The sequence below is a fragment of the Cryptomeria japonica genome, chromosome 9 (assembly GCF_030272615.1).
Source record: "Cryptomeria japonica chromosome 9, Sugi_1.0, whole genome shotgun sequence".
NCBI classification, from domain to species: Eukaryota; Viridiplantae; Streptophyta; class Pinopsida; order Cupressales; family Cupressaceae; genus Cryptomeria; species Cryptomeria japonica.
The window spans coordinates 138,976,495-138,995,186 of NC_081413.1; the positions used below are offsets into that span (position 1 = coordinate 138,976,495).

Below are 18,692 nucleotides of genomic sequence, written 5' to 3' on the forward strand. Positions count from 1 at the left end.
TTTGTTTTTAAGCCTAAAGATATAACAACATCAAATATATTGATAACTTTCTTATAATTTTTACAATTATATTTTTTAAGTTCTATGAATTTTATATTTATAATTAATTTTATTTTAAATTCTTTTGAAAAAAACTTAAAATTAGAACACTAAACAAATAATATACTTATTAAACATATAATAACAAATTTGAAAGAATACTAGCTACCGCATAAACCAAAAAAACAAATTCTACGAAACATTATATAGCACTTGTCTTTTGTTTATCTAAATTTTTTGGAAGCCAGTTAAATTAAAAGGTTTTAAAAATTAACTACTTTTGTTTGTATTTTCTGCTTAACTTTTGAAAAAAACCATTTGTTTTCTTCCTAACAATTAAAATTTCTAAACTGAAGAAAACACTTAAAACACGAAACGTTAATAATAATAATAATAATAATATATATTTCTGTATTATCACAGAGTTCGTTGTAATTCTGAGAACGACTTATTTTTCACTCCCCATAAAATCCAGGGTAAGTTATTTTTTGTTTATAATATTTTTTTTCTGTCACGCTGAAGTCAATAAGGCAGAGCTCTAGATAGGGGAAAACAGCGACCAAAACAGAGGTCTTCAATGTCCATGTAAGTCAGTCTTCACAATTTCCCCTTCTCTATGTATATATAAATTTAATTATCTTTAAAATTGAACACTATCGAATGTACGAAGGATGCTTGAAATGCGACAGTAAACCAGTTCCAGAGTTATGTATTGAAGGAAATATTTGGTTTTAATTATAATAGTTACGATTGATCTTTAGCTGGCTTGAAACTGGGTACCATTGCATTTTGGTCTTGGTTTCTTTTGTTAGATTGTAAAATACAGATGGGTGTCTGATTTAGCATTCAAACTTTTAATCAGGGCATCTTCTGTCCAATATAAGGCAAACTGTTAATATGCCGATTTTGGCCATGGGAAAGAGAAGCCACCTTTGAATTTTTCACCCCATCTTAATATTTTCTTCGGTTTTTTCGTTGTTCTTTTATGTTAGCTCGGGTCTAGCGAGCATTCCAACTTGGCATTACAAGACCCCTCTTGAAATGATTTTGATTTTGGTAAAACGACTTTTGGAATAGATTTTCCTTTGAATTTTTGATTCATCGTCGTTTTGGATCACACTGCTGTATGATGGATCAAGTAATGCGAAGCAAAAACAATAGATCAAAAATTTATTTACGTTTTCTTTTTATCCCAGATGTCTTTTGTTTCATAATTATGTACGGTGGAAGGTTTAAAAATCTTATGGTTTTAATTACGTCCATGAAACCCAGCTATTTAAGTGACAGCCAATGTCCTATCTGTGTCAAGTCCCAATGAGACTGAAATTCCCGACAAAATTGCTTCATTACGATGCTTGGTTTTTCTAGTAATTTGTACCAGAAATTCTCTGTAGATTCTTTGTTCTCACTTCTTTAAAGGATCTCTAACGGAGTCCACTTTTAAGGCCCCTATTACAACTGACAAGTTTAAGTTTAGTGCTCAATCTGGTCATGGACTCAAAAATAAGGAGTACAAAATTTTAACATATACAAGGTGAATGAGAAACATATTAAATTGGAAACAATATTTTTGTAGGCTTTCGAAAGTGGGTCTTATTTACCATATTCATGTCCCGATTGGTGATGACCTAGAAAATTACATTCACCTTTACCTTTATGTTGCTAACCCAAATGTCATCGTAGGCTGGGCGCTTCTTGTTGAAATGTTTCTCTGTTTCTATCATTCATTGAAAATACGTATCCGCTCTTCCTATTCCTATTTAGGTAGGTCATTCGGAATCTCACACCTGAGTCTTTGTGAACTAATCCTTACTTGTGCTATAAATACCTTCTCTCCCTGTTTTAATTTTTCCCTTATGAGTGTGCCTTTTCATGATCATACGTGGGTGGAATTTAGAGGGATAGTGTTGTCACAATGTTGTTGGCTTCTTCCTGTATTTTGTCTCCACATGGCTATTCTGAATTCCACTTTAACATATTTTTTGATGGATATTCATTGAGTTTATGTATGAGAAAAAGGTGTCCTCTGCCCTAATCTTATATGCTATGCTCAATTTTTTCTTTCAGCCATTGGGTTTCTATCTCGTGACAAAGTTCTGCGGTATTATAAAGCTTAGAAGCTAACTGAGCTTTCCCAATTGAACTGCACTGGGACTGTGGCAAGATGATTCAATGCAGTCTTTTCAGATTGGGACAATTTGATTATTTATGTCATAGGCAACACTTTATGGGGCAATCTTGCAGAAATGTGTTTATTCTGTGGAACCTAATTTATGAAATTAATGAAACTTCTGAAATAGAAAAGAGCTATGGAACATCATTATTCTCTAATCTCTCCTAAAGGTCAGTCAAGAAGGCGGGCTCAAAACTTTGATAATACATAGTGAAAACTTCACACAATTAATTTAAAATAAAAAACTAAAAAACAAAACTATACGTGTATTTCTTTTCAACTTGGTGGATCTTGGTTGAAGTTATGGGTCACTGTTAAGTGGTGTGGGGTGAGCTTGGAACACATTCTTAAGATTTTATAAACATAAGTTATGCTTGAATGTATCTGAAACTGATTTCTCCACAACCTGACATGTCTGCTGGCATTATGTGCCTCTTTGCATGTGGATTTGAGCCTAGATCCTGCTCTTACAAATGTCTCCCCTAACCATTACACCAAAATTGTTGGAGTTCAGCATCTTAGGCAAGCATATAGATTTTGATTATACTGCTACTTTTTTGTGAATGTAGTTGCATATGTATATTTGTAAATTTTATTTTATAAATTGAACATTTTGTAGACTGCTATATTTATACATTTTTCATCTTTCAGATCCTTGCGACCTGTGAAATATGGCAGTTATTATGTGAGAATTTTTTGAGGCAAGATCAATGACAGTATGCTCCAAGATAGTAGCTGTATTGTACACAGACTTAAATGTAATCAAAAGTACAAGTCTAGAGTATCTCTCATCAGGACTTGTCTTGTTGGCTTTATCAGTCATATCCATAAGATTCTATCCATACAAAGAATTGTAATTTATTGTTTATGAACCACAAATCCGTATATACAAGGGCATCTTACAAAACTCTTAGCTTGTTTCTTCTATTGATAAATTTCACCCTTTTAAGCATGGTGAGGGCTTACCTTCAGCATAGTTGTTGATGCAAATAGCATCGGTCAGATAAAATCTAATACAGATCCATTTACATCAAATGAAGAATGGCATTAATGCAGATATATATGTTCGATCTTGGAGATGTATAAATATATATATGAAGTAATTATTATTACTTCATATGTATATTAATATATATTGATACATCATTTCTATATGCATGATTTATAATATATCGAACCCCTTCATAATTATCAAATTGCACTTAATAATGATGCCACCGATATATTATCGGATGTTATTAGTAATACCCCGATTAGTTATCGGGTATGTTTTGTTTATTTATTGCCACCGATTGATATAGTTATCGGGCCTGTTTAACTGCCACCGATTGGGAATCGGTTAAGGATATCATAGTTACCGATATATATTATCGGGTTATGCATTAACACCGATACACATATCGGTTAATATGAAACATGTAATGGCACCGATTTATATTGGGTTAATTAGCAATGTGTTGTTTGGGTAATCAAAAGGTGCGATCAAGGGTTATCTTGATCGGTTATGTCCAAAGGACATAACCGACCAAGGTAACACTTGGTCTCCCCTCATTGCCATATATAACCCGATTCATTTGCTTGGAGAAGGGCATCGAAATCAATTAATGTTCTCTCTCCATCTGCAGTAAAGAAAAAATCAGACATATTATATTGTGAATCAAAGAAATAATAAGTACACTACATTGTATATATATATATAACTTGTTCTTCAAATTGAAAATTGCATATACATTTACAATAGTTACCATGACCGAGGGATATCTATTATGTTGCTATTACATTGGAATTCCACTGGCCTTGAAAATTGAGTGGTGCTGCTTCCAGTATCGATGCAGTATGTTACTTAATTGACATGTCTTTTGTGGATTTGAGTTTGGACCTTTGCCATCGAAGCCACTTTGATTGACCACATGAGCCCAAACCAATTGACCAAAAACTGTTATTGTATTTCTCTTATAAATCGGTGTATATACATTGCGTAGAAGCCAGTGACCTCTGCTATTATAACTTGGATTGAATATTGTATACATGCTACTTGTAGGTGTGCACGGGCATCCATTAGAATAAGCATCTCTATAACAGCTTAAGACAAGAATAAAAGCACACAGCCTCAATTAGACCTGCTACTTTTGGATGAGCATTGTAAACTTATAATCAGGAATTTCCTGCTAGCACATAACGAGAATTGGTGTTTCTTAAGCTTATATTTAGAAGATATATGGTCATTGTGTATGGACAAGATACTATATCAATATACGAGAGCATTTGTCATTTAGGGGCAAAAAAACAAATGATAGATGCCTTTATGATATATTTTTTAGATTTTTAAATCTTTACACTATGAATCTTTTGATTATTAACTTTTTTAAGTTTTTAAAACACGTGTGGAATTCTAAGGATAACTTTGTACTTTATAATTACTAGTGTTTACACTTTTGAAGCAGGTTAATCTTTGGATAGCACCAACTGCTGCAAGCATTGTAGCAGAAGCTGGATTTTTCATTCATTGCTAAACTGATTTTTATTAGTCTTATAATGAGATTTATCCAAAGAAAGAAATATTTTTAAAACACATTGTATTCAAGCTTCTTGAATTATTTCCAAAAAACACGTTTTTATTTATATTTATTTATTTGTTTTCTGATAAGTAAAATGAGGGATTTGTTTGGGGTCCTCACCCATAAACAAAAGAACCAGAAGCGGTCTATATACAAACAATAGAGAAAACTGTGCATTACAAACCCTGAGGGGAGTGCCAAGTCCAACGTATCAACAAAAAGGGGGAAAGGACAAACAATTGGCCCCAACATAATGCAGAAACAAATCTAATCATGCCACACAAAGTGGGCAAATGTGTCACTACCTGAACACCCATCCATAGAGACACATAAACAGGTGACTGGCCTCACCTGTTTTTGCCATCTGCAATATCATCTGACATGCAAGCACCCACCATAGCACACACCCTGCCTTCAGGGGCTATTTTAGAATCAGCCAGACTTGAACCAATAACCTCCTTGCTGGACATCCTGAAGAGATCCACCACAGGCTCTTCAGAGCTCCATGAAACCTTTCTTGAGTTAGTGTTGGCAGAGTAACCATACTGGCACCACCCAAGTGCCTATCCTAATGAGCTAACCTCAAACTTTTGACATATTTTGAAAACTCTTGATAAAATTGCTCGAGGATCACCGCATTTTTCTACAACCTGAGCACTTCCCTACCAGCACTTGGATGTAACTCGCTTTCTACTATCTGCTTCCACCTAGAGGGCAGCCCTCAATTCTTCCTCTGCCAAATTTTACTTCTCCTTAAAAGAAAATCCTCCTCTTTCCTTGTTAGAGTATGCAAGATCCATTCCTAAATCATCTCATCTTGAATTATTGCTGTCAAATTCAGTTGGAAATATCTGGCTATGGAAGTTCATGTCTTCTGTTCAGGAGTATTTCCCACTACTTCCACGCTCAACACAAATGACATCATCTTTAAGGTTGAAGGGGATTGATGGCAAAAATATTTTTTACCTGCGGTTTGAGACCACATTGCCTTATGGAGAATCTCGGAGATCAACAAATTTCCATTTACCTAACATCTCAGCAGCTCCATAAACCAACAAAACCATCAGCTTTGAATGTGGCTCGAACAAAGAAAGAAAATAATGGAAGACAGGGATAGCGACATACATTTGCTCCAGGAGTAATGTCTCATTTGTCAACAACCTCCCTAAGCATGCCGCACCATCCTTTGACAGACCTCCCAAAGCATTCTGCATTATCATTACAACTAAAGCTTCCTGAAAAGGAATTAATTTCTTAAAATGATAATTGCATTCACCAATGAGCATGGCCACACACTCCGACCAAGGAGAATGATTTAAACCCTCTGATAAAAATTGTAATTATATTTCCTAAACTTTAAAGAGAATCCCCTGAACAGCAAACATTTAAAAGGTACTCTTGCAGCGTCGTCCATAAGTATGGATCTCAGCCAATCTCTGCTGAAAAAGGAAACTTATCAATGCCTGCATTTGCCAGACTATCTGCTACTGCATTTGCTTCCTTACATTTGTCTACAAAATTAATTTTCTGTGAAGCCTCCTTCAACTCTGCCGCTTCTTTAACTAAGCAGTCCAGCCTTTAATTCTCTAAGTATCCTTGCGCTATTCCCTGTATAATCACAAGGAGTCGCCTCTCACCAACTACTTCTAGATCTTCAGCTTCTTTTTTTTGTAAGGTCCACAAATAGAGCCAAGGCTTCTGCTTGTTCTTGGATCCCTTGGGGAAAAGAAAAGAATCCCTCAACACTAGAGACCCCTGAACATCTCTAATCACTCATCTACTTGTTGCATAGCTTGGGTTCCCTTTAGAGGCACCGTGGAAGTTAAGCTTGAAGCTCATAATTCCTCACACCTGCACTTCCTTTGCTGATTTTTTTGAGTCTTTTTATCTTTGTTGCTTATCCCATTAACAGGGTATTTGCAAAAAGCATGTTAGATATGACATATCATAACAATTTGAATCTATTCTTTAATTCACATCAATTTTCAGCCATATTCACCTATCTGAATTGCATAATCTCCATTCCTATCATAATAAAGAGTTAAGATTGTTTCAAACTTTATATGGCAACTTAACCCACAGAAAAATCACCAAGATATGCCAATTGAATGGAGTCTTGTTAGCGTCAGCTTTTGTTGATTGCATTTAACTAGTTAGGACTCAAATTAGCCTAGCTTCAGTTGATGTTTTTACTTTTCCAATAAAATCCAGAATATACAAATCAGATGAAGTGTTCTTAGCATTAGGCTTTAAAGTGATAAACTTGAGACAAGCTTAGTGTGCTCTTGGGTGCAAAAAGTCATTATATTATGCTAATCATATGAATGCTTCCCAGAATCAGCCTTAATCAGTGTGGGGTGTAGTTCTGGTGGATGGTAGATTCGATCCAAGTTTCAAATTGATTAGAGTACTTTCTCATTACTAATGTTTGTAAGTTATAAATTATGCCTATCTCATGAAGTCTTCTTAGCAGAAGGCTTTATGCATGTGGTTTCTGGCCTTGTTCTACCTGCTCTCATTTCCAATATTCTAGCCTAATTGCTGTTTTTGATAACGTATAGGACTACAATTTATCTAGATATATTTAGATATAACTTAAATGAAACAAAAATAAAATACCAACGCTTATGATTATGAGTACACACTATATCAGTCAACTGTCAAATTAACTTGATATTAATGATCATAACACAAAACCATTCATATCATGACATTCTTTGTTGGTAGTTAAACTGCATGATGGTTTCCAAAGTATTATGTATCAAAACAATTAGTTTTGTGTAAAGTTTTGGCATTCTAGATGCAAAATATGTTTTGTGCTTTGTTAGGATTATTGATATGAATTGATATATTTTTTTTTCTCAAAAGACAAAAAAAAATTAAATCAACTGGTTACAAAGTAGGCTTGCCAGTTTTCGAATTACTCATGGTACACCAATTCCGGAGAATCAAGAAAACCCAGATGGACTGAAAATAGACAATCATCAAGATGGAGAAACTCTCCAAATCCCATAGACAAGGCATAAGCACTTGTTCCCTTGAAGATTGTACATGCTCTGAGTATTAGAAGTAACCTATGCTTGTATGTTCAAAAAAGCAAAAGAAATACAGCAGTGGGAATCAAGAATCCAGACAGGCATTGTAGTTGACATTCACAAAATCACTAAAGCCTTTGCTCATGTCCTAGACAGAGCAATCTTGGTTATTTCCAGTATCAACCTTGATGTCATAATTAGAAGCTGATTTAGCTAAAAAATCAATAACTTGATTTCCTTCCCTTTTAGTATGGTTTCAGACTTCAGTTAACAGCATTGAAAACATGAATGAGGATGTTGATGTCTTTCTTAAATTTATATAGCCGCCATTGTTAGAAGTGAGAGGAAGACTTGCTTTTGAAATGATCAACCGAGATTTTAGAGTCATTTCAGAATAATATTGGTAAAAGAATGCCTTAGCTTAGCTTCTAAAAGAGCCTGACAAATGGCCATAGCCTCAGCAAAAGTAATAGAACCACCACCAAGACTACCGCAAACCAGGACTTGACTTTGCCATTATGATCACAAACACCCTCCATGCTAGCATTTCCAGAATTGTCTTTTGTAACTTCTTTTTCAACATTAATTTTAACCAAGTCCAGATGGGGATTTTCCCATTTAGTAAGTTGATATTCGTGAGGGTAATCATTGGAAGAGGGATAAGCCATAGGGATACCAAGTCTAATCAAAACTCTAAATTCCCACCAAGAACTTGCTTGATAATCTTGAATTGACATATTGACATCCTGAATATGTAAAATGGGAGCTCAACTACAAATTTTTTATCAGGTGAGTGATGTCTTTTGAATACTTTTGATTGATAGTTCACTGTTTTTTGGGATCGAGTTTCAAATTCTAAACATGATGATAATTATGGAGATATAATTGATTAAAAAGTACCTTCTCCGTGCTTGTTTTGAACCCGGGGTGCTTGGACATTATTTTGGGACAAACCACAATGTTGCTTGGTATAAACTGAGGGGATCCATCAACTTGTGAGAAACCACATGGTATATTTGGTTTTCAATGAAATGATGGCGTGTTTGCAATGGTGTTAATACCAGCTAAGTGATTGTCCATCTTTGTTAGTTGATTGTAAAAATAGTATATTGTGATGTTTTTCTGGAGGTTGCTGCTTAATTGAAATGAAATTAGACAAATGGCTAGTATTCTATAATTGGATGGTGAAAATAATTACCACAAGTCTCAAGCATCTGATATATGAACTCTATCCACTTCTTCACCCTCCAATTTGTGGCAGTTGACATGACTTAGACGAACAATTTGTATGATGTGAATATGTTTTGTTGAAACAGCACCTTGAAGTCTTGGTTGAATGAAAGTTTTTCTTTTATCATTTTACTACTGCTTTAATAAGTGCAGGTAACAACTGTGTTATAAACATAACTAGTTATTATGTTTAGTCAAGTAGCAAGCTTACGAGTACTATCTAAGCCGTAATTACTAGTCTTTTAGTCTGCATATTTGTCAAATGAAGTGAAAAACAGTTTTGGGTGGTAAAATGGATACAAGGCATTTGGCATTGTCTTTATCTTTTCAATTTTTAAGTACTTGAATCTAGTAATGTCAAACTCACTATAGTTTAAAAGGCCAAATAAAGCTACGATTCCATCCTTATTAGCTTCTATTATTAATATTTGTAAAAATCTCTGGAAGAAGTTAATGTATCTTCCTTTTTTTAAAGGAAAGCAACTTCTGACGACAAGGAAATTGATGATGAATGTTGGCAGCATGTAGAACATGAATACGATTTCCATTCTGCTTTTGCAAGGTACGGCTGGAAAAGTTAGATGTCACTGTTAATTGCTAGTGGATTTGTGCACATTTAGCCCTTTTTTAATTAGTATTACACATAAATAATATCATTTCAACTAAAATCAGTGTTGTTATAGGTTGTTTGATCCTGCACATGAATGCTTGTACATCCTATGTATTATATACATTGATTGCATACAGACAAAATTTTAATTCAGGTTTTTTTAAAAATTTTTTTTAGTAGAAAGAAGAGATTATATTAATATATAGAGTATACAAAAGGATCAGTTACGAAGATCAGAGAAACAAAAACAATCAACATCCAGAATCTGATGCAGAAGACCAAAGGGCATTGAGATCAGTAGAGGACTGGCATTTCCTCAACAACAGAAAACCAAAGCCAGTCCATATCCAATATACCAGAGGATGGTGGCAGAGAGAGCCAAAGGAACATGATGCCAAAAGGAACGATTACATGTTATGGAAACGCCATATTTGCTACTGTCTAGGATTGAGAGTGATCCCTATATTTACCATCTTATCAGCCTCTTTGTTAAATTTTCTGTATATATGCTGAAGATCAATCCTCTTATACTGACCAAAATTAACAGCTTTAATAATCAGATTGGAGTCTCCAAAAACCTTCAAATTATTGGAACCTACTTTAAGTGTAAGAAACATTCCCAAACTCAAAGCTTTAGCCTCAGCATAGTTATTGGTGGAAGTACCTGTTGATGGTGTTTTTATGCACTATGCATCACAGAATAAAATACTAAGTACTCTATCCTCTCTTGAACAAAATCTTATCTTATGCTAAACTTTGTGATCATAGGAGGTGACTCCAAGGTTCCGAATGTCAGGTCTTGACGTGCTCTTAGATAGACTCAATGTGTATGATGTGATTTTGTTGGAATCACAAGGGGACTTACGTTGAATCTTGAATGCTTGAATGTTGTCGGAATATGGAAATTAACTTGATTTGAAAAAAGGAAAAAAAAAATGGATAAAGGTTGAGAAAGCTAATCTAATTTTAATAATGCAAGATAATGGACAACTTCAATTGAGCTCAACTAAGCTTTGCTTCGATATGCAATGAACATCTTCACAAGGCTAGTGCAATCTTCTAGGGATAGCTGATAATTTTCAAATCACTACTACAAACGTGGATACCATCAAGATGAAGCATATCAATGAAGAAGTAGTAATTGAAGTTAAGCTTGGCTAAAATGAGTTCAGTTGACTACGCAAGATACTTCACCATTGATGAAATATTAGTAGTATGAACAATGAGAGCTTCACTATTAATCATACACATGAGTCTTTCATTCATCTAATTAACATAAATTAAATGAGAAGTAGAGAGCATACAAATTGTTGAATCAACATATGAAGTTCACCATATCTTCCATGAAATTTACATGCTTCTTGCAACAATGTCTTGGCAACAATCTTTGCCTTCTTCTCCCACTCTATTCTAATTGCTACTTTCTACTAACTATCAACTATTGTCTGTTACTAAACCATTAACCTTTACAAATGAAAGAGTGGAGCTTTATATAGTGCTCTCATTACAATAAATGGCTTAGATTGATTCACAATCAATGGCCAAGATGGAAAGATACAAACCCTTTTTAGGTTTGTTATACCCATTACAAAGTATTTAATGCTTGACCAATGATGAAATTACATTGAGTGGGACACATGTCCTTCTTTGACTGATTGACCAATAGATGATGAGGGTAGGTATCTCAAATTTTGTGTCCGCATGTGGTAGTTATCCTCCTTGGATGATGGATGAGTCAGGTACATTGAATCTGGATGCCTTAGCTAATGATGTGATTGTATAAGTGATGACTAGGTGCCGCCTTAGCTAGCTCATTGTAACTCATCACAAGTTGTAAATGAATGAGGCATATCTCTTGATACTCAACATTTCCAAGCGCTTGCAGTGATGTTGGAGGGAATAAGATGATGCTGGGAGATATTCCCAAATTGCATCATCTTTTAACTATGATTAACTCTTCTGAAACTATCTCCTATCTTGATCACCTCTGCCCTCGAGCATCCATATTACTATACTAGCAATGGTTCTTGGGTTTCTGGAGGAAATTCAAGATTGTGAAATTTTTCTTCATTTAGCTTGTGCACTCATGCTTGCTCTTGTGATTTTTGTGCTTTATCTCTTCTTGATCATTTCACTCTTCATCTTCTTGCTTTGGAATTCTGCCTTATTGCTATATTTGATGTGGACCTCCTTTGCATTCTTGTTGTTTGCTTGTGAAGTAGCATTCTTCTTGATTTTCCTCGGAGTGAATCTTTTGATGTCACAGCTGCTTCCTTGAATGTATTGACGAACTTGCATTGTTGAATTTCTTTTTTTGTGTTGAAGTCCTCTTTCAATCACCCTCGTGTTTGCAGAGCAATCCTTGTATATTAATCCATCCCTGCCACGTTCTTGTATAACCTAAGCCTCGACTTTAAACTTCCCCATATGGCTGATTCCTCATGCCACCTTGCGTCAAACCTGAAACGAAACATAATTTGAATCAAGACACCGAAATGAAAATGACATCTCCCAAATTTCGTACCTCTTAAAACCCTTTCAAATCTGGAAATAAGCTTGAAAATTCTGGAAATTGTTTGAAAATCAGACATTTCTGGGAATGATGTTCTTTCTCAGATCTGGAAATGTCTAATTTATGGCCTCAAATCTACCCAAGACTGGTCTGTTCTGCATTATATTTCTCTCCCAAATGATATCCTCTTGCAGTTCTGTTCTCCAAGGCCTTTTCCTTCATGAATACTTGATTGGATTTTGAATTCCTTGCTGGGAATGATGACCGAATTTGATGCTCTTGATACTGATAAAGCTTGCTGTAATCTTTGTATTTGCTGATAGTTCGCTGCTTTTTAAATGAAGAAACCAGTTCTCTAATGTCTTGATGCTGAAGGACATTGCTATGCTTGGATGAGGATTGCTGTGATTGCAAGAAGAAATTTGCTGAATGAAGATCACTGCTTATGAAGGAAGATAAAAATTTGCTTGAGTTGATGATCGAACGAAGTGATCATCAACTCCATTTTATAGGAGATGAAGGGATGCATCTTCAATAACAAAAGCCAACTTGTTTTTGTTTATTTATTTTTCTTAAAATTTTGTTTTCAATGTGTGGGGTGACCGACTTGTTTTGTTCTTAAAATTTGGAATGAAACGTTTATTTCCAAGTGGGCCCCTCCTTTAATCATAAATGCTCCAATTGATGCTCTTCATCGTGGATTTTGGCAAGCACACTAAGTTCGGGGTTTCAATCATGCATTGACAATAGCACAAAAAGGATCGGACTCTTGCCTAGTCATTGACTGAGGGATCGGGGTTTTTGGGGGGTCATCGACAATGCAATAAGGAAGTTTGGGATTTTAAGGTGGCATTTGCTATTACCAAATTTTGAGCAGAAGCCACTCACCTTGCCAATTCACTGATTGTAACTTAGCCAAATTTTGAGCAGAAGCCACTCACCTTGCCAATTCAAAGGGTCCTTTGTCATTAGTAAAGCCCTCTCACGTAGTCTAAGCCCTCAAGTGGCATCAATCATCTCAACCTCATGATGATCTTCATGCTTGCATTCATTGATTCTATCTCAGATGATGATGATCAAATGAAATGATCATCATATATTGTTCATTCCTTAAAACCTGAGAGCTAACTGAACTCGCTCCAACTCAAATAGAGAGACTTGACTTGATTACCTCTTGGCCACCTAAGATACTACACCTCTTGCAAGTGAAAGGCTAATAGCTAAAGACACAACAACTAACCTAGAAGACAAAAAAAAATGGGGGTCCCCCATTTGCAATGAGGCGATGTGTGAAAATGTCACAACAGTACCTAGATGAAGCCAACTGCAAATTTGATGCAAGGATGACCATTTAGGATTATAAGTCCACGACCTTCAGCAATACCAAGGTTCCTCTTGGAAGCCCCAGCCAAGAAAAGACAATAATCTTCACAGGAAAATGGGGCAGAATTAGATTTTTTGAGAGGCTTCTTTTTAGCAACAAACCAAGAAGAAGCTTCATTTAAAAGACTATTTATTTTCATGGCTGTCACTCATGCTGAGGGAGTTGGATTTTGAAAATGGTTTCATTCTTGGCTTCCTAGACTCCCCAAAAAAGATACTTGGGCATTATTTGTTTCACGTTTAGAGGCCAAGGGGGGCTGCAAGTTCTGAATCTGCTTGTAATAGCTAGAAGCTTCATCATTCATTGGTCAGCATTCAAGGAAGGACATGTGTCCCATTTATTGTAATTTTATCATTAGTCAAGCATTAAATGCTATGTAATGGTTGTAACAAACCCTAATGAGGGTTTCTATCTTTCAATCTTGGCCATTGATGTGGATTTGATCCTAGCCATTCAATTGTATTGAGAGCACTATAAAAGACTTGCTCTCCTCATTTGTAAAGGTTAATAATAGTGAATAGCAGGTTAATAGTTAAGTATTGATCAATAGTTGATAGCATATAGCTAGAGTAGAGTAGGAGAAAAGGAGATTGTTGCCAAAACTTTGTTGCAAGAAGCATATTATTTTCATTGAAGATATGGTGAACTTCATGTGTTGATTCAACATTTGCATGGTCTACTTCTCATTGATTTTCATGTTGATTATATGGATGGAAGTTGTTGTGAAAGATTAATGGTGAAATTTGCATGTTCATACTACTTGTATTTTGCTGATTGCTAAATACTTTGTGTGGTCAATTGAACTTTTACATAAGCTTAACTTCGATTGCCACTCACCCATTGATATGCATCACATTGATGGTGTCTATGTTGTTGATGGTTATTTGAACGTCATTTGCTTACCTTAGAAGATCGCACTAGCTTTGTGGAGTTGTTCTTTGCATGGCAAAGTAGAGTCTAGTAGAGTTTCACTAAGTCATTCATAGTTTCTTACATTCTAGGAATAGATTGGTCTTTTTAAACCCTTCCTCCTTTTATCCATTTTTATTTGAGTTTAAGTTAGGAGAAAAGCATCATAAGATTGGAATATCAGATGATTGAATTCCAGTCACATTGAAAGAGTTCAAATCAAAGTTCAAGTATAAATGTAAGTCCCCTTTGTGATTCTAACAATATCACATCAAACCATTGAGCTTATCTACACGTCAATACCTAACATTTGGAACCTTGGAGTCACCTCATATGATCACGAAGTTTAGCATAAGTGGAGATTTTATTCAAGAGAGGATAAGATATCTTGGTATTTTATTCTGTGTATGAAGTGCATAAAAAACACATCAACAGAGACAAGATACCTCTTCCCAAAAAGGGAAGGTGTAGAGTCTAGACCGATTCCCCGAATCTCGAAATCCAAAAAGGCAAGTCTTGGTTTTGTGGTTTGGGGAGATAGGATACCTCTTCCCTAAAAGGGAACGGGTAGATTGATTCCCCGAATTTCGAAGTTTGGAAAGGAAAGGAAGTTCGGGTTTCGGGGTTTCAAGAGACAGGATACCTCTTCCCAAAAAGGGAAGGGGTAGACTAGTTCCTCGAATCTCGAAATCGGGAATTCCTAAGAAGGAAAAGGGAAGAAGAAAGGACCAATGGACTCCAAGGTACGAAAGCAAGATGCAAGGGGAAAGGGAGAAGGCCCAAAATCCCATGACAAGAGAACACTTTAACATTTTCTTAATTTCTTGACTTGGCGCTTGATCAACTGGGGCAACGTTGGTCCATGGAAACATCTCTCTAATTGGTTCTCACTGATGGACCAAGGCTGTCAGTTAATGACAACATTTGTGTAGATTTATTCCTCGAATCCCGAAATCCGCAAAGGGAATTTCGGGCTTCGGGGTTCAGGGAGATAGGTTACCTCTTCCCAAAAAGGGAAGGTGTAGACTGATTCCCTGAATCCCGAAATTCGGAAAGGAAGGGAAGTCTGGGTTTTGGGGTTTCGGGAGACAAGATACTGCTCCCCAAAAGGGAAGGGGTAGACTGTTTCCCCAAATCCCGAAGTCCGGAAAGGAAGGGAAGTTTGGGTTTTGAGGTTTGGGGAGACAGGATATCTCTTCCCAAAAAGGGAAGGGGTAGATTGGCTCCCCAAATCTCGAAATCAGGAATTCCTAAGAAGGAAAAGGGAAGGAGAAAGGACCAATGGACTCCAAGGTACGAAGGCAAGATGCAAGGGGAAAGGGAGAAGGCCCAAAGTCTGCCCCATGACAAGAGAACACTCAACATTTTCTTGATTTCTTGACTTGGCGCATGATGAAATAGGGCAACGCTGGTCCATGGAACATCTCTATGATCGGTTCTCATTGATGGACTAAGGGTGTAATATAATGACAATAGTACTCACCAAGGATAAAAAAGCAACTTTCTCTAAATTACACAACTACCCTCCCTCTCTCCCATCTTTTGGTAAGGTTCCCTTTTGCCTACATATTGTGAGCTCAATACCCACTATTGATATATGTGCTTCAATTTTTGTTCTTTTCCTTAGTTTTTATCTTTTGATATCCTTCGCCAAAAATAGACAGTTTTCTTAACATTATGTTTACTTCACCCCCTCTCTATTTACTTTCCCCATGACGTCCTTTCTCTTTCATTTTTTATTCTTCTTTTAACCATCCCATTCCACTCTATCACTTGTTGCTTGATTATTTCCATCATAGGATGGCATGCTATAGACTTAAAAAGGCCTGTTTGGTTATTAATAATCATTATTAGAAGACTTGTCACCTTGACGTGACATGTCCTGTGAAATGTGCACTATAATACACATATAAATAACCTATCAACCTATTCATTCATTCTCTTCTATTCGTTAATACATTCTTACTTTATATTCAATATGTAGATATTACATAATTATCATGTATTTACTAGGTAGGTAGGCATGTGCTGCATTGTGCTTGCACTATTGAGCAGCAATGACTAGCATATGATTCTTGTTCACTATATGATCATGCTAGAAATGATCAAGGGTTTGTGACCTTGTACTAGGCTTCTTACCCTAGTTGATTTTCTCATTTCTTTCTTCCTAACATGTAGCATCAATAGTTTTTCTTCATGACCACAATTGCCCAACACAATCTAACAACATTGTTGTAGTAACATGACTATTTTACACCAGTGAGGTTTATTAGGATATGAATGCCTCATCCTAAGTTACCAATTTAGCTTTGCATACTTGCTAATTCAAGTTCAATTTCATCTTTGGTTTAGATCCTCTTTTAATTTTTCCAAGAGTGCAAACATTGTTTGCAAAAACCTCTATGGCTTCATTTAAGACAAAATTGAGTGGACTTGTGACGAATTTCTATGTTTTCTTGTGGAGGAGAAGAGGTCTTTAAATAGGGGAGAATCACACAATTCTTACTCCAGGCTTCTTATGCTTCTTTGAGGCCATGGCTACTAGAATATTGTAGCTAAGCATTGAGGGAATGAAGAACCTAGATTTTGTTCTATGAACACCTCTTATTGTTGTGGAAGACATACTATGTAAACACTATAGGAACCATGAACACAACTCTAAGGATGCTTGAAAAGCTAATTTTGCAACACTATAATAATCAAGCATTGAGGGTGTTGGCGGCAATATTGTACACGGAAATAAAACTAGTTAATTAAGTTGTAATTGTGTTGGTTAGTTGGCAACCGAGGGGTGGTAGTTGCGGTGCGACGGTTGGAGCTCCCACCCCCTCGGCATCTTTATATACTTCCGAATGTAACTTGTGTAGGACACTTAGGAATGGAATAACATCTGATATATTGCATCTGATATCTATGGCATTATTATTCTGCATTACGTGTTTTATTTGTGTGCTTTAAGTTATTCACTCGAGAGGGTAAACATTTGGCGCCGTTGCCTAGATGTACTCGGGAACGGAAAACGCGGATGGCGCACGGACATGATGGGCCTACCCGTCGGTGAGATTAAACCAAAGGCTGACGACGCGCAAACGGAACAATCATCGTGGGACGCAGAGCGTGATGGCAATCGATGAAGGGGAAATTGAACCCTGTAATAATCCCGACACAATGTTGAGATAAATTGTGGCCGAAAGGAAAAATAATAAAAGTTTTTTTTTGTGTACATGGCGTGTGCTTGCTATGTACGGAAGTGATTTATGCCCAATGTATTAAATAAAGATAGAATTAAAAAAAGCAGAAATGGACGAGTGGGAGGCCGCGCAGAGGGCCTTGATTCTGGAGCAACAAGTAGAACGTAGATGGAGGCTGAGGCAACTTGCCAAGGGTGGCCCGAGGGGAACCAAGGAGGTGTCACGGAGGGTGCAGAAGCCGACGGAAATTTCTATGCATCGCCAGAACATCGCAGGGTGCGGAGCCACGAAGAGTTTCTGGAGGAAACAAGGTTACGGAGAGATCTAGTCGAAGAGACCTGGGATCGGTTCAGAAACTTATCCCTTACACCACAAAGTGAAGATCACCAACGGGAACCAGGAGTGGGCGTGGGTGAGAGCAAAGGGGAGGGCAACCGTACGGGTGTAGGTGCCACACACGACAGGCAAAACACCGTACCTCCAGTTGCCCACGCAGGACACACCACTGGCGCCACCGGAGGAAGCAGCGCAGGGTCACAGACACAGGCACAGCCACCCCTAGGGAGACGACTCGGGATGGCGAGTAAACAAAATTTGCCAAAGTTCACAGGGGACGGCAAGGAAGACCCCTTACGGCATTGTCGTACATGTGAAACCATTTGGTCCGCCAATGGAGTGACAGACCAGGATGACTGGGTACAGTAGTTCCCAGCCACGTTACGTGGAGTTGCCATAGATTGGTACTCCGATGTGGACAAGCAAAAAGTGGCCACATGGGCCAATCTACAGAAGGAATTCACGGAGGAGTTTCGGTTGCTCCGTGATGACAATGAAATTGTAACGGAGATATATAGTACCAAACAAGGTACCAAGGAGACAGTACGGGCATACAGCAGGAGGCTGAAGGAATTGTTGGGTAAAATGGAAAGCCAACTAGCAGAGGGATTGAAGAAACGATGGTTTGTTGAAGGATTGAAATCCTCCCTACGAAAAAAGATGAAAATTGTACCCCCGACGTCATATGAGGATGCCTATAATAGGGCGATGGACC

The 18,692-nt window shown here is 36.8% G+C and overlaps 1 protein-coding gene across 10 annotated transcripts in view; it reads left to right on the forward strand.

Moving 5' to 3' along the window:
* Window positions 1-468: 468 nt before the first annotated feature.
* Window positions 469-18,692, forward strand: part of LOC131060225 (uncharacterized) — a 332,812-nt gene continuing 314,588 nt past the window's right edge. For 3 of the 10 annotated variants that reach the window (XM_059211028.1, XM_059211029.1, XM_057993388.2), the window contains exons 1-2: window positions 469-624; window positions 9,511-9,597. In XM_059211028.1, coding sequence (XP_059067011.1) covers window positions 9,567-9,597 — 31 coding nt within the window. In that variant the 5' untranslated portion in view covers window positions 469-624; window positions 9,511-9,566. Of the gene's footprint in view, window positions 625-9,510; window positions 9,598-18,692 lie in introns of those variants that run through there. The other 7 variants (XM_057993389.2, XM_059211030.1, XM_057993394.2 and 4 more) reach the window with 7 other exon arrangements.